Source organism: Rhinolophus ferrumequinum, chromosome 4 (genome assembly GCF_004115265.2).
Source record: "Rhinolophus ferrumequinum isolate MPI-CBG mRhiFer1 chromosome 4, mRhiFer1_v1.p, whole genome shotgun sequence".
In the NCBI taxonomy this organism is placed as follows: Eukaryota; Metazoa; Chordata; class Mammalia; order Chiroptera; family Rhinolophidae; genus Rhinolophus; species Rhinolophus ferrumequinum.
In genome coordinates this window covers 104,505,880-104,522,627 of record NC_046287.1, presented here as the reverse complement: position 1 = coordinate 104,522,627, position 16,748 = coordinate 104,505,880, and the positions used below count along the sequence as shown (strand labels likewise).

At 38.5% G+C, this 16,748-nt stretch overlaps 1 protein-coding gene across 1 annotated transcript in view; it reads right to left on the bottom strand.

Moving 5' to 3' along the window:
• Positions 1-16,748, bottom strand: part of IFT88 (intraflagellar transport 88) — a 97,926-nt gene that overhangs the window by 25,087 nt on the left and 56,091 nt on the right. The window contains 7 exon segments of the mRNA XM_033104738.1: positions 1,526-1,632; positions 3,845-3,910; positions 5,471-5,523; positions 11,223-11,338; positions 11,824-11,974; positions 14,175-14,283; positions 16,191-16,377. Of these exon segments, the coding sequence (XP_032960629.1) occupies positions 1,526-1,632; positions 3,845-3,910; positions 5,471-5,523; positions 11,223-11,338; positions 11,824-11,974; positions 14,175-14,283; positions 16,191-16,377 (789 nt within the window).

Sequence of the window (16,748 nt, the reverse complement as noted above, 5' to 3'; positions counted from 1 at the left end):
TTCACAATTTCTATTAGTTTTGTGTTCACTGTTGAATAATTTGCTTAGAGTACTGATGCTTAAACTTATGAAGTCTTAAAGAATTTAACTCTTTCCATAGAATCCATGATTCTATACTAGGTAACTTCACATACACATAACAACTAATCTTGAGTTCTAAAGGATGTTTTACATATATATAATACATATATATTACGTTGGTGCAAAAGTAATTGCAGTTTAAAAGGTTAAAAATAATTGCAAAAACCACAACTACTTTGCACCAACCTAATATTTATATATAAATAATACCGTGAGTGCCAAAAAAATGTATACAAGTGGACACTTTAGTCAACATTGCTCAAGCAGTAGTTCGCTGTAATCAGAAGTGTCTGGACACTCATGGTAATCACTTTGAGCACCTCTTGTAATTGCAGAAGTCAAATGTGACTTGTATTCATCTTTTGTTATCAGTATACATTGAGTATTACAATTTTAATACAATTTTTCTTTCTTAAAATGTGTATACATTTTTTTGGCACCCTCTGTATATACTACCTTTCGATTCTTCTTAATGAAACAAAGTTAATAGTGATTATGATAACAATTATGATAATTTGAACTTCCATTTATACCTGTTTACATTTTAAAAGCTTTCTCATGGGTTACATAATTTAATTAGCAATTGGTATATAATATTAAATTGGTCTTAATAGCAGGTTTTAACTATATACCCTAGCATGGCATTTCAATACCAACTTGATAATTAAAGGATTTTTAAGGTAAAAAATCTATGTCATGATACTTTAAAAAAGACTAAACAATTAGGTCACATCTTCAAATCAAAAACAAGATAACCACATTTTGAAAGCAAATATGGAATTTAAATTTAATTACCCAAGATAATTAAATTCTTCAAATAGTCTAAGCTAAAAGAACATATTTTCTATGAAAGGCAGACACTGAAACATAATGCTAAACGTTTAAATATTCTAGGCTCACACTTAGAAGAAATTATTCTTTTAAAGAAATAAAAATAAGAACACTATTATTCCACATACTGTATGGAACACAGAAATAAACTTAAAATGCTTCCATGTATATTAATATGATTCTCAGAGCCATGCTCTACTATAGAATAAAAAAGTACTATGTTGTATACAAGTGATTGCCTTTTAGTTTTCATGGGCCACAGGACTCTCCAATTAAAATTAAGTCTATAAGTTAACCTATTCATTAAGTCTAAAAGTTAAAACTATAACATAATAAATTATTTTGTATTGTGGAAAATTACAATTATTTGTCTATTAGTACTATCCACTAAAGGCTACCCTGAATCTATTGCACTTTCTCCTATTGTTAACTTGCTTTTGACAGAATTTTATCCTAAAACTAGGATGTTGGTTATTCTTTTTCCTTTTATGCCAGATCAGAAAAAGCTTTTCACTTCATTTTACTGACAGAAGTCCTGACATCTCTCAGCTGAGCTACAGGAGGCTGACATTTTGGAAATTAACAGATAGTACGTTTGACCCATATGCGATACCTGTTCCCTTATTTCTTTCATTTTTTCCAATCTCTTGAGTTTTGTTGCATACTCTTGAACTTCTTTTAACCCAATATCTGTGCAGAGACGAACCAAGAAACGCAGACCTAAAGTGTGAAGAATATATTCAGAAAAGTATTTGTGCATAATGTTTCAAGTACAACAAATCAATAATCTCTCTCTTCAGGGACAAAGGTAGGAACGACGCTCACTGATCACTGATAGCGTTTGTTTCTCTCCTGAAAACGACTACGGCTTTTACTCTCCTGCCCAGGGAGGACGGACACCCTAGTAGGCGTTTCAAGGGACTCATCTACTGCCCAGCCCACAGGACAGACCATACCACCTGTAATCAGAGCCCTTCCCATATTCTTTATCTCCGTGTCTGCTTTTCCTCTGACATAGTCAGTATTTGTGTGTTGGGGTTGAATAAGGATTTTCATCTGTTTTGTTTTCTGCTGCATCCAAAGTGCTAAAACAGTGCTGTGTAACAATACAGTAGTCACACCATACAAATTTGTAAATAAATGACCTATTCATGACCATTAAGGTATTGCAAAGTAACAGTAGTAAAATAACTTCAAATGTCACACATTAGCATATAAATTGCCTATGTATACATTAATAATTTATAATAAGAAGGTAACTATAATTTCTACAAACAATACACAACTATTCCTCTTACCTACCCATCTTCAGAAAGAGTGGCTTAGGAATATTTAACGTAAAATAAAAATCATTGTCTTTGCTAGATGTCCTCTGAAATTTAGTATGTCATCTGTAACTCAACAAAGCAGGTCAAGTTTTGATAAATGAAGAATATTTTTAAGACTAAATTCTTCTGTTGGGTTCACCAGAAAAACACCCTGCTAAAAACAAGCCCTTCCATGGGTGCCAATATTTTTCCTAAGACTATAGTGAAGGACTACTGATGACGTTTGTTTAGAAAGGATCCAGGCCAGAGTCATCTTGGACAGTCCCTGTGGCACAGTAATAGTTCATTTCATTTTTAGAATGAATCTTAAACTCTTTAGAAACAAAGAAATTTAGCCTTGCTTGGGTGAGCTACAGCAGCAGTTCTCCCAACAGCAATTCTGCCCCGGGTACACCTGGCAGCGCCTGGGACGTTTCTGTTCTTCAGAACGTAGGATGCTGCTAACACACCTGTAGCCCACAGGCCGGCCTCCTACCGCCGCATGGCCCAGTCCCAGCGTCGGTGGGGCGGGCTTTTGCCTCGCTGACTTTTGGGTTGCTCCATTTTCCCAAAAAGATGTCATTGCTTTATCTCATTTATCTCATTTAATCTCTAAAGCACCAGTTCCCTCATGTGACTGACATTAAGAATCAAATAAAAAGCTTTCAAAGAAGAAATAGGAAAAATTAGATATCTGGGTCTACTGCGAACCTAATGAGAACCTCTGTAGGAAGGGCTAGAAATCTGTGATTTAAAAGGTTGACAGGCTCCCCAAGGAGCCTGTTTCCTGACTGGCACTGGGACACTCCCTGCTCCTAAGCCACCAGCAAGGCCTGGCTCCGAGCCACCTGCTGTGGAGCTTTTACAGAGGAAACAGCCAAGGAGGGAACACGAAGCACCTCCTGCGATGGGCTGGGCCCCTGGGAACTTGGCTCTGGAAAAATCATCTTTGTGGAGCTGCAACGTGCTGCGTTGGGTTCACTGTCACCAAAGGACACCCTACACACAGTTTCTTCACACGTTGTTTTACTTGCTGTAGGGATGCTGTTAAGCAAGCAGCTGCTGCACCTTCCGGTGACCTTCCCTACCACCTCAGCATCGCAACGTGAATGACTCCAAAGCTGAAAAAAATGTTTCGTCTTCTGAAGGCACTGCTTTCATGTCCTCATAAACAGTCAAAACTACACAGCAGACTTTATTTTCTCTTTGCTTTAGCCGCACGGTTATTCAGGGCCAAATATTCTGTTTAGTAGGAATACGTGGCATATGAATATGGCTATGTTGTGTTTCTCTTGATCTTGATTTGTCGTCATTGTTGTAGCATTTCACATTACTACTTTAAGCTGCATCAAATCCACCGTGAGATAGGGAATACAGACTGTTTTCCACTGAATACAGAAGAGAATTCAATAGTATCCTTAAATGCATCAATAGTTAAATTCTATAAAAATTTGACTTGTATAGTCAAATTCTCTGATCCTATAAACTCATATTTAAACACATGTCCCACAAATTACAGGCTGTCATCTATGTATACAATCATTGTAGCAAATGTAATTATTATATATTAGCCATAAAATGTGAGAACCTATACTTTTAAAGTTACAAAGCATAATCTTACTTACATTCGACATTTTCTGGAAATTTTCTGTGAATGTCTTTATAAATATCTAATGCTTTTTGGTAGTTACCTACAAATAAAAGAGAGGGGAAAAAACACACTAGCAGATTATAGCAATTAATAGGATTCAGCAAAATATTAATTTTAATCCAATATACTGGCACCATTTAATTGGTTTAGCAGGAAGATTTTCACGTTTGCCACAAGGATACAACAATTCTTAATTAACTTCTGGAAGAAAATGTAGAGATAAAATAAATCTGAAAAGAGTTAGACTGGAAGGAAATGGTTGGTGGTTAAGATTTAGTTTTCCTTCTTAAATATGTTAGTGGCAAAAAAATTAAGATCCGTCAATAATAATTTTAATGTCATTCACTTAATTGGAAAAGATGAAAAATAACTTTTTTGTAGGTTTTTGAAACATTAAAATGTTTATACAAAATATTTTGTTTTGTAATAAAATAATTTAGTTTCATGCAGCAGCAAAGAATAGGAAAAAAGAATTTGGGGTCAATGAGCTTGGCTAAAATCTCAGTGAACAAGTTATGAATCTGTTGGGGCCTCACTAGGTGTGGCTATGCTAACCTCAGAGTCGCTGTGAGAATTAAGAAATGGAGATAAGAAGCAGCTAGCACACAGCAGGTTCTCCATAGATGTTAGCTTCTCTTCCAACCCAATCTTCAATAACTCAAAACGGTTTATGTGTTTAAATTATTCAGAACACCTCGTACATGTTCACTCTACATGTGACTGACACTAAATGAACAGGCAATTCAGAACTCAGCTAAGAGAAATAATGTATACAGTATAGCTATAGGACATACAGTCACACTAAAGATCACCCCTCTCGATGATTTCAGGACAACACTGAGTGTGTATTCTGACACCATTCTGAGGGGGCTCACAGAGGTCAAGAAAGAACCGCCACTGGGAACACAATTAACACTTTCACATCTGTGCTGCCTTAGATTGAAGAATTGCTTTTCATGTATCTATCATTTGTATGCTCTACAAAAGGGATAACACATTTGTTAACAGTTATCTCCCTGCTTACTCTCTAGTATTTTAACAGCGTTCACTTCCGTTAGACCAAAACTATTAACGACACTACCCTTCAGGACGGGTGTCAGCAGTGCAGGACGTAAGAAAAGCGGTTGCTGAAAACACAAACGAACATGTCTAGTGACAATTAGGTATCAAAACAGCCCCAGCTGTTCCAGTCCTGGACTTTCCTCAGGTTTCACAGGTTGTGACAGGCTCATTAATGTGGCAGAACACACAAGGACATTTAGAATGAGGTGATAGAAAACAGAAATATAAATTGATGTGTACAGGATGCCTATTTTGTGTGGCTAACTTTAAAAATGATTACATGTTAACTTTGAGAAATAATAAATCCGTTTTTAACCGTGGTGTGAGAATACATGACTAAGATTTGCTTTCTAAGCATAACTTTTCCTGTTGTAGTAATTATTATGTTTTTCATATATACTTCAAATATGTATGCATAGTTATCAAGTTAATGTTTTAATAAACAAATACATGAAATTGAAACACATTCTATGCACAATTACCTAAAAGACAGAAAGAAGCGAAATATATTAAAAATTAATAAAATGAAAGTACTTACCACTTCTTCTAAAACAACTAGCTACCATCAGCTGCCATTTCACCTGTGTGGGCCTATAAAAGAAATAAATGACATGAAATTAGAGATTAGACAAATGATCCGTGACAGTGGGTTTCATAAAGTTACAGATCTATACTATCTTCCAACTACTTTTTACCTTTGATTAGGTCATCTGCATTATTGAAAATAGCATTTGTACAATTTCCTTCATTACTACGGTATCTGTCATATTTAGATTAGGAAATTTAAATTTAAAAGTCCTTCAATCCAGTGCATGCCTTCATTGAGATATTTTTATGAGACCACTTAAACTGTTTGTTAAGATGACTGCATCCCATTTTAAACAGCACCATCACCGTAGCCACAATCTTACACGTAGGCTTAGAACCTAAGGCTAGCACTTATCTCCCAGGCGTAGGCTTGCAAATTCAGCTCCCAATTTTTGACCTCGTATTTGAACAACTAGGCTTCAACTAAAGACAGGGTAAAAATAATTCTCTTCATCCTTTTTTTCCCCCTTAAAAATGAATTTATTTTCTAAAATAAATAACCATCCGGCAGGATTTCTAAAGACTGCTATTAAAAATATCTAAGAGGGGCATCCGGATGGCTCAGTTGGTTAGAGCGCAAGCTCTCAACAGCAAGGTTGCCGGTTCAATTCCTGCATGGGATGGTGGGCTGCGTCCCCAGCAAGTAAAGATTGAAAACGGCGACTGGATTTGGAGCTGAGCTGCGCCCTCCACAACTAGATTGAAGGACAATGACTTGGAGCTGATGGGCCCTGGAGAAACACACTTCCCCTAAAATTAAAAAAATATATATATGTAAGAAAAACAATATCTGAAGAAATAAAAGAGTAGGGAATAATTTAATGCTCTTCTCACATCTTTCTAGAATCTCCCATCTATTTACTTGATGGCTTCAAAGACAGGAGTCTTGGTTCCTACTCAGTTTGATGCCAAACTTACCAGCTTCAGAATCTGATAGCTCTGGGTTTAAATCAGAGCCCTGCAACTTGGGCAAGTTACTTAAGCACAAGTGCACTGCCTACCCAGCCATGCGCTGTGACCTACATAACATACGTATTATTTCCCTCCTTAAAAGCCGTCACCTGCCCTCCCACTGCATGACCATCCCAATGCAGCTCATTCACTTTTGGTGGTTTTCTGCCTCTCCCACATGTCTTCCACCATGCCCTGCCTGAAAGTTCCTGCCACCGCAAATACAGACAGGAGCACGGTCCCCCACACGCTGCACATCTAGACCCCAATCTGTACCCGCCACCACCTCCCGTGCAGATGGGCCTATCCATGGGCTGGACGAGCATGGCAGTGTCTCCAGCACTGCACTCTCCATACTGCAGTGTTACTTAGGTTTCTCATGAAACCGTGAATTCCTGAGCAGCACCATCTTTGCACCTGGGCCTGGCGTGATGCCTGGTACACATTGGGTGACCATCACTCACTGACTACCTCTCCTGTGCATATTCAACACATATCGTCATTATTTCCTTCCTTCAGTTTAGGAGTGCGATTTTCAGTTTGGAAATCTATTAATTCTGTGAATGTGAAAGTTATCAAAACTTATGCCTCTATTTCCTCATCTATAAAATGGGGATGATAGTACCTATTCAGAGGGTTGTTGTATGGGTTAATAAACACAATATAGGTAAACAATAAACATCAGTTACTATTATAACCACTTCGTTTTTCTTCTTCCAGAAAGCCTCAATTCATGAATGCCACCTACTGGGAAATTCAGATACTAGCCACTGGAACAGCTGTCAAGTAGTGTGTGCATGTATGTTCACGCAGCCTCCTGGGGAAAACGGATTAATCTTTGTGTCCACTACAGTGGCCCAGTGAATTGATGGTAATAAAAGACTGGGTGACATTCTGGATTATGAATCCCATTGCTCATAAGTACGGATGACCCGTGACACTGCTTACTTCCATTGGCACTGATGTGACCTGTGCCATCATCAACTATTGTATGCGCTAGAACAGCTGATAAGCTTCCATGTCTAATAAAGGTAACACAGGAACAACTGAGGGCACGAGGTAATTGTATTTTATTAATCTTCACAATTAAATTCCTGTGCCTTCTGCTACCCTCAGGAACTGGGGAGAGCTCAGAACAGGAGCGTTCTGCATAAAAGCAGAAAAAAGGCTAACTGTTCTAGCTTGTCTCTTTTATTTTGGGTTTACCATCAGAACCTGGTTTAGAAATAACAAACCAAATTTATTTCTTGGATGAATGCCTACTTTCTCCTCAATCCTCACAGCAAAGGAAAAGACCACTGTTTTACAGATAGCATATGTAAGACATATGATCTAATATAATGCACCGAAACAATCCCAGCCAATTGGTTAGAAGGTGCCGAGCACAGTCTAATGAATATAGAGCTGTACTAAAGGCTTTAAGGGTTTTAAATCCGCAGTGACTTGGATTTAAGTTAGAGAACAATAGAATTTTAGAAACAGACGTGGCCTCAGGTAGCATTTCATTCCACCCATTCACATTAAACGAAAAGGAAACTGAGACCAGGAAAGGTTAAGAGCTATGTCTCTGGTTACTCCCCCATAGAATGTACCAGTACCAGACCCTGTAGAAATCCTTTATTTTACACTTCCACAAAGCAATGAGGATGCAGTTTGAAAACTCTCCCCGGGAAGAATTATCTCTGTATTTGGAATAAGCACCTGAAAGACAAGCAAGCTTGGTTTCAGGATGGCAGAGTCAAGACCTTTTACCTACAATGTCTTTTCTGGAAATGAACCCCCAAAAACAAGGAGGAGAAGAAAAGCAAAATCAAACTCCATCTCAGATGAAACACGAACCGTACAAAACCACATACAAATGACAGGTGATGGAGGAAGCAGATGTGAGCTGCCTTCAGTCAGGCAGGGCAGGTAAGCCTCCAGGGCTCCAGAGGGTATACTGAGGGGCAGCACACCTGTCCCTGAAAATAACCAGGAATGCTCGGGAACTGGAGTCACCAGGGGTGAGGCGGCTTGGCAACAGGACGGCAGACTGGGACCTGAGAAGCAGCTGTGCCCTCGCCCCCAGAGGTCGCCCAGGAGTCCAAGGGGTAAAATGAAACTGCAGGATGAAGTGAGGAGTGGCTTCTGGAACAATTAGGTCCTCACCGCGGCCTGTTCCAGCTACCTGAATGGCATCAGCCAGGCTGGCACTCTTCGCTAAACAGCCTGAGAAAGGACTGCAGAGTTTTCAGATGACATCTCAGTGACAAAACCATACTATTAACATGTTCTAATACAGTGTTTGGTGAAAGGTGCTACCGGCATTTTGGGTGACACCGGTCACTGTGCAAGTCCTTGACACATTACTGAATGTTCCATCCTGGGTGGCTGCCGCCCGGTACCCACAGCGCATTCCTATCCATCGTAACAACCATAAAATGCCCCTGCTCCCACATTTCCAAATGGCTCCCTGGGGCGGGGGGGAGCACTGCCTTTCTTTGCTCATATTGCCTTTTTTCTTTGACTTTGAAATCTTTAATTGTGAAGTATAACACATGGAGAAGTACACAAAACAAAGCTACACAGCTCCATAAATTCTCATGAAGTGAATACTCGGTCACCGCCCTGCAGTCCCAGAAAGGGGACGCCGCCAACCCCAGACGCCTCCTATACACCCCTCGCACCGCTCCCGGCTCACCTGTGGAGGAGACCACCCTCCTCACTATTACCTGTCCACCGAGCCTGTTTCTGAACTGGACATGAGCACAGAGCATGTATCATTTGATAGCATCTTTTGAGATATAATTCATGTAACATAATTCACCCGTTAAAGTATGTGATTCAAAAGTTTATGGGACATGACATTAATAATTTTAAAATCATGATCAAAGTAGGTAGAATAAGAAGTCTTCCACATTAACCACTTCCAGGTATACGAGTCAGTGGCATTAATTCCATCCGTAAAGTTGTATAACCATTGCTACCACCTGTTTCAGAACCTGCTCACGAAGCCAGATGGAGCAAACAACCACCCATAACCCCCACGGAGCTCACACCTCCATCGCGTACGGCTTACACGACAAGCAGAAGTCTTAGCACAGAAAAGAAGAGGAAAGTAGACATTAGGATGTATCGCACAGAAAATAAATGCTCCGGAAGTGAACAGGTAACTGACCCGTACTCAATGTCTCCGTCATTCGGACAGAAGGTGGCAAAGCCAGGTTCATGTGAAAGCAATTTACAAAAAAGCAAGGGCAGGGAGATGTTACAGGAGGTCCTAGAAAAGGCTCCGTCTCCTGGGAAACTGGAGTGAAAAACTGAGGGGATCTGTGAGGGAAATAGAGGAGGTTATCTAGAAATGCTTCAGACTGATGATAAGAGTTCACACAACACACTCATGTCTGTCTCAGACCATCTGCTCACGTCATTTACGCCCAAGGGATCTTCCCAGGCTGAGTACAGGAGCCCAAGGAAGGGTTGGATTAACCCATGACATTTTGGGGGACGGATGGGGCAGCAAAGCAAGAGAAAAAAAAAAAAGCAACCAAGGATGTTGGCAAGAAAGAGCACAGCTGTGATCGATTAAGGAGCCTGAAAGGGACAGGCTCAAAACCAACGCCAGGAGAGACTGCGAGAGAAAAGAAGGTCAAGAGACTGGAGTCTCAGTCTTACGAAAGAGAGGCACACTGCAGAGGAGGGGTGTGGAAGAGGGAAGGTTAGGTTCAGACTGCTGGATGTTACACTGGAAGATTTTACTGGTAAAAATGTGCTGGTGGTAATCAGGGTCAGGTGAGATTTGGGGGCTAACCTGCAGAGGACACAAAAGTCAGTAAAGTTGAGGTGTTCAAGACTTGTGCGGCTAGACTACTGGTGGCACAGAGAGAAAGGGCACCAACTAGACCACACTGCATGTGACATCACACGTAGGAGTTACATTTGGAACAAGCAGATGGCGCCTCAAAGGAGGAAGGGTCTACCTGAGCTAACGGCTAGGCTTAGCATTAGTACCAAGTGTAACAGAAAAGTTCCAGTGTGTTACCTATGTAGCTTTAGTCTCAAGCACATAATTAAACTAAAAACCATCCCCCTATGCTTGTTAGTTTTATAATTCTCAATATATTTATGTGAAGCAACTGTCATAAAAATTAATTGCCTAATACAAATTCTACACAGAGGTCACTCAAATTATTAAGCATTCCTTTACCATTCAAATGACTCAAAGTCATATTTAATGTTAAAATTAAATCTGGCCAAATACAAAACAGAATAGGTTATATTCCAATTATTTTTGAATCATACATGCACAAACCATTCTGATAGGAAATTAAAGACACCTTTAAAAAATTTAATTTTTAATATACAGTGTATATCAATTATAAATTGAAACTTATTTCAGAAATAAAACTTTGTCCTAGGACTGAGATCGTCATTTTCTGATTCATAAAGAAATAATACTTTTTTGCTGAGATGTGAGTAAGAAAAAAAAAAGTACCTTAAAAAAGGTATTTTAAAAACTTTTGAAATGATAAACGTCTAAGTATTACTTTGTCTTGTGCACCTGAAACTAATAAAAAAAATGGAAAAAAACTTTTGCATAAAAAGGAAACATATTTGTCACAATAAGGATCAAGGAAAAAGGAATATAATACAAGAAAATGGAATGTTCACGAATATTTGCTCACAAACATGTGTCTGTCAGATTCTAACAGTATGGATCATAAACCCCGCCAGGACACGTTTAGTTTGACACAGCCCTAACAGCCACTTACTGTATGAGAGAAGCTCTTTCGAAGTACTGAATGGCCTTCTCACAAAACTGGGTGTCAATGTAGTATGCTCCAAGCCACTCAATGACGTCGATGTTAGAAGGGAAATACCTGTACGACTGCAAAACACAGAACGCGACAGTACAATTTCAGTGGCAACGTGTAGTGTACTCCCTGAACATATTACCCATTGAATAGATAAGTTTATCCGATGTGAACTTTCTTAATAAAGAGGCATGAGCTGTCATAAGCACTTTACAAGATTTTTAAACTACACAAGATTTAGAAAACATTAGATTTGACACATTTTTCAACTCCTATAATTATCTTTTGGATGCAGTCTGAATCAAATTAAATATGTAACAGAATCAAAAAGGGATGAAAATCATGCTTCAAGATAAAAATGAGTTTGTACTTTTTATTTCATTTTTATTAAAATTAGTCAAAAATGAACTTTATATTCCACAAATGCTTTACTTTAAATCAATACTTGTTTAAAAGCTCATAAGCATTTCTAAATTTTATAAATTAGAAGGTCTGCTGCCTTTTTTATAACAATTCATAAAAGCTAGAAAGTAGAAGGGAAGTGAGATTGCACACCCACCTCGTAGTAATATTGAAAGGCCTGGGACTTGTCCCCCTCGCTGTCATACAGTTCTCCTAGCTTAGACAGAGCTCGAGAGTCCGTGGGAACAACGCTGATCAGCTGCATTAACCACTCAATAGCTTGATTGGGATCTTCCATTAATTCATATCTTGGACAATTTCAGTTAAGGGTAACACAATTTTTCTGAATTCATTGATCAATAAGCAAACCTAATAAAAACATTCCTTAGCCTATAGTAGTGAGCTATTTAATACTACCTACTCCAGTCTCCCCAGGCTGACGACGAGCAGTACTGTGAACAACTCTCTTGTTCCGTACGTACACTCAGCCTTTCCTTTCACTGCATTACTGTCCACCACGATCAACTTCCAGATTTCCAGTAGGATTATCAGTCTGCCGTTTTGTTCAGAGCACTGTCCAAAATGTGTCCTCAATAAAAGTGACTGAATGTTGTATTCATTATCCTCCCTTCTTAACATGCTCAACATATTCAGGGAATAGTTTGATGTATTTTCCTGTGAGTTTTCCCTAATTCGATTATAAGCCCCAAATAGGGAGTTCTTTTTTTTTTTTTTTTTTTACAGCTTTTGTGCCTTGTAGGTCTTCTGCATACACTCAGAAAACTTGTTCACACCAATACTTATTGACCATTTACTATTTATTTTTATGTTAGATGTCTCAATAAAATAAAAAAATATTCCAATCCAAAGTTTTACTGAAAAAGAATTATGTTTTTATTGGTGAAAAATGATATCATACTAAAAACATAAAAATAAGGAAATGTATTAAATACACTTAAACATATTATTTACTTCACCAGATCCAAACCCATCATGAACTGGGCACTATCATATCAAGACACTGGCAATTTCAGAGAAATTAAATGGACAAAACAAAAAGGCTAACAGGAATAACTATGAAGCCACCTGCTCTAAAACTAAAAATTTTTATAGAAAACTTTTTATCTACTCTACTAAAAGTACCACAGTTAGGACTTAAAAATATTAATGGGACACTTCATAATATCCTTTTGTCCAAACATATTTGTATAAAATATTTATCAAGATAACTTAAAAACCTACATAAGATTTTAATTCCTCCCAATGTTGTCAAAGCTTATTATTTTTAAAATAAGGAGAAAAATTAAAGCATTTTTCAACTAGTGTCAAAGGCATTAAAAACATGAACAGATTTTTGCTCTTCCAACCAAGGGGGTGGGGAAACAACTAAAGAAAACTAAGAGCTGAAGAAGACATGACACAAAAGCAACGCTTTATATCTCAGCAGTCCCCAGAGTCCTAAGCAAAATACAGTCTATGAGCGGCTACTGAGGGGACAGAATGCATGAGTGAGTTCACACAAACTACTGCACAACTACGGAGGGGAAAGGCCTTCGGAGAGTTCTATCCCCTAAATCTGAATGTTAACTGCAACAAATAAAACAAATCATCCAAATTCAATCAGTAGTACTAATCACTAATAAACAATATCTTCCTTTTAATTAATAAGTAACTGCTTCAAAAATACCCTACAAGACTCAGAGTTAATACATTCGAAAGCAACTAATTTACGTTCAATGAATAGCTTATGTGGACCCAACATGTCATACTCAATTACTTCCATGATTATTCCCAAAAATTCATAAGTAGTTTTTACCTTTAAACAATTCCTCTTACAATGCAAATGATCTTTTAAAACAGGATCACTCATCAGCTGTAAAAAAGAATGGAATCTCACCATCTGTGACCACATGGATGGATCTGGAGGGGATTGTGCTGAGTGGAGTATGTCAGACAGAGAAAGACACATGCTATGTGAGTTTGCTTATAGGTGGAATCTAAAGAACAGAATAAGCAAACAAACAAAACAGAAACAAACTCATAGATACAGAGAACAAAGTGATGGTTGCCAGAGGGGACGGGGGTTTGGGGGCTGGGTGAGAAAGTGGAAGGGATTAAGAAGTACAATTGGTAGTTAACAAAATAGTTATGAGGATGTAAAGTACAGCATAGGGAATTATTGTAATACTATGTATGGTGCCAGGTAGGTCCTAGACTTATTAAGGGAATCACTTCCTAAATTATATAAATATCTAACCACTACGCTGTATACCTGAAACTAATATAAAATAATACGGAAAGTCAACTGTAATTGAAAATAAATAATTTTTTTAAAAAAGAAGGAAAACAGGATCACTCAAATATTTTCATCACACGGTAATTAATCTGATAGTTGGGTTTTAAAATGTTAGCCTCATCAATTACTTCATTGGTTAAGCTCACTTAATAATGGCACTCGGCCACCAACTGAGTGAATTAGCAGTGGCCCAAACTTGGCACATAAGATACATGTTGGCTATCTGGTACAGAACTTGGGCACTGTTCCTCAGGATTGCATGGAGCTTTAGGAAGCAGTCCAAAGCATCATCGAGCCGGTTTAGCTTCTTATAGGTAAGGCCTTGAAAAGGAGAGGAAAAAAGAAAAGGAATAAGTATTTTCTTAAAGTAACAGAGTGAACTTTTAAAAGGACATAAATATTCACCCAGAAGAGAAAACAAAGATGAACAGAATTTCTTAAAAGAACAACGAGGTGGGGGCAGGGATGTTCCACTAATATTTGGCAGGCACCAAAATATGCTATAAATATAAAACTTCAGTGATTTTTGAGCATAGTGGGGAGGTGAACAGACAAACAGATTAATATAACAGAATAAACAGTATCAAAATTGACTCAAAGAATTTAGTTAATGGGCATTGGAAATCAGTAAGGACTAAGGGTCTAGTAGTAAATGGTGCTAGGACAACTGTCTATGCATAAACAAAAATGTAGGGGTGGCCTATGGCTCAGTTGGTTAGAGCGCGAGCTCTGAACAACAAGGTTGCCGGTTCAATTCCCACATGGGATGGTGGGCTGTGCCCCCTGCAGCTAAACATTGAAAACGGCGACTGGACTTGGAGCTGAGCTGTGCCCTCCACAACTAGATTGAAGGACAACGACTTGGAGCTGATGGGCCCTGGAGAAATACACTGTCACCCCAATATTCCGCAATTAAAGGAAAGAAAAAAATGTAGATTCCTATTTTGAATTTATTGCTGTTTTGAATAAATTCAAAATTTATTTTAAAACTAAATAAACAAAAAGCTGTAAAACTATGAAAAAATATAGGAAAAATCATGGGTTAGGGAAGGGCTTCATAAAGCAATAAACAAATGAAGCCACAAATTTTCAAAAAGCCAAATTTGATTATATAAAAAATTGAAAAATTCTGTTTGACAAAAGAAATTATAAAGTCAAAAGTCAGGCAATGGACTAGGACAAGTATTTAAAACACATAAAGAGGATAAAGACGTATCTAGGCACCTCCTGCATGAAGGCCTTTTCTGTCCAGTTCTCTCTGTCAGTCATGCTCTTTTCCCAGACACCCAAATGGTCCTGCCCTCCCACCCTTCCACTATGGCGGTAAGGAGGTCCTCAGTGAGGCCCTCCTTGACTGTACCTAAAATCGCTAATCTGTCACCTCTTCTCCCCCGGCCCAGCCAGAGCTTCCTTTTTCCTGCTGGTAGGAGAGGAGAGGTATACCTGCCTGACGGGCAGTTCTCCCAAAGGACAGATCAGATGGCCCTGCGGCCGGGTGCCCGTCCATCAGCCTCACCCATGCATCGGAACCCCAACGCAGCGTTAGCTGCACACTCCTGGATATGAGGACACAACTGGACCACAGATATCAGAGGAAAGGTCATAACACAAAAGAGAATAAAATAAACATGCAAACCAAAATGCAGGGAGAAGAAAACTGGAAAACGAACTTCATTAATAATCCAAGACGAGACACTGCATTGCATCAAGCTGTGTTTGGAACATGGCAAATTCAGGGACAAGGAGGAAAGGCAACATTTCAGGTGGCCTCTGAGAGGCAGGGAAGGCAAAGGGGTACTGAGCCTTCAGGTCTTATGACATTTTGTTTATTAAAACCAATCTGAAGTAAATATGACAAAATGTTAAAATGTGTTAAATATGGGTAGTAGATACACAGGTGTTTATTTTTTCTGTGTGCTTTTTTATGTTTGAAATTGTTCATAATTAAAAAGGAAGAAAATGAGTTTTTCTCCACCCATCAGTTTGGCAAAAGTTCAATTACAATATCCAAATCAGTCAGTCTCACACACACACCATGGCGGAAACAGAAATTGGAAAAGTCTCTTTAGAAGGCAAAACGACAACATCTGTGCAAATTTTACACAGATTAAAAAGTTTAAAAATAATCTATAATCCAAGTCTTCCTTTCCACTTTTCATTACAAGGAAGTCAACTCCTCTTCCTAAGAAGTTAGAGCTCTATAAATCAATTTTTCCCGTTTTACTTACCAATATTATAAAGTGCTTCGGTACAAGAAGAATCATTTCTTAGAGCCTCTTTATAGAATTCAGCTGCCTTCTCATAGTCACCATTTGCAAACACTGTATTCCCTTTGTTAGTGAGAGCTGATGGGTTATATCTATCAGAGTTCACAGCTAAATCTGCATAGCTGCTGGCTTGTGCAAATTCATTTTCCTAAATAAAGTACAAAATATATACATATTCTTTAAAGTTCATCAAATATTTTTTCTGACTGTTCTGAGATTACAGATATGAAAAGCAGAAACAAATATTTCACATATCTTAGTCTTGATTGGCTTATTCTACAAAAGACTTGTACTCATCAAGCGCTTTCAGCAACCCAAGTTTCCTATGACTGACCTCGAGTCTCATAGTTTGTGTCACTACTTACATGTAGGCGGCTCCATTCCGAACGCCCAGACTCCATGTCATTACTTACTGAACACGGTGCTCCCCATGCCCCAGGCACTGAAGTAGCTGCAAAGGCATCACTCTCTGACTATCCCATCAGACTGGCTGCAGCACCCATGATGCCTTGCATTTCC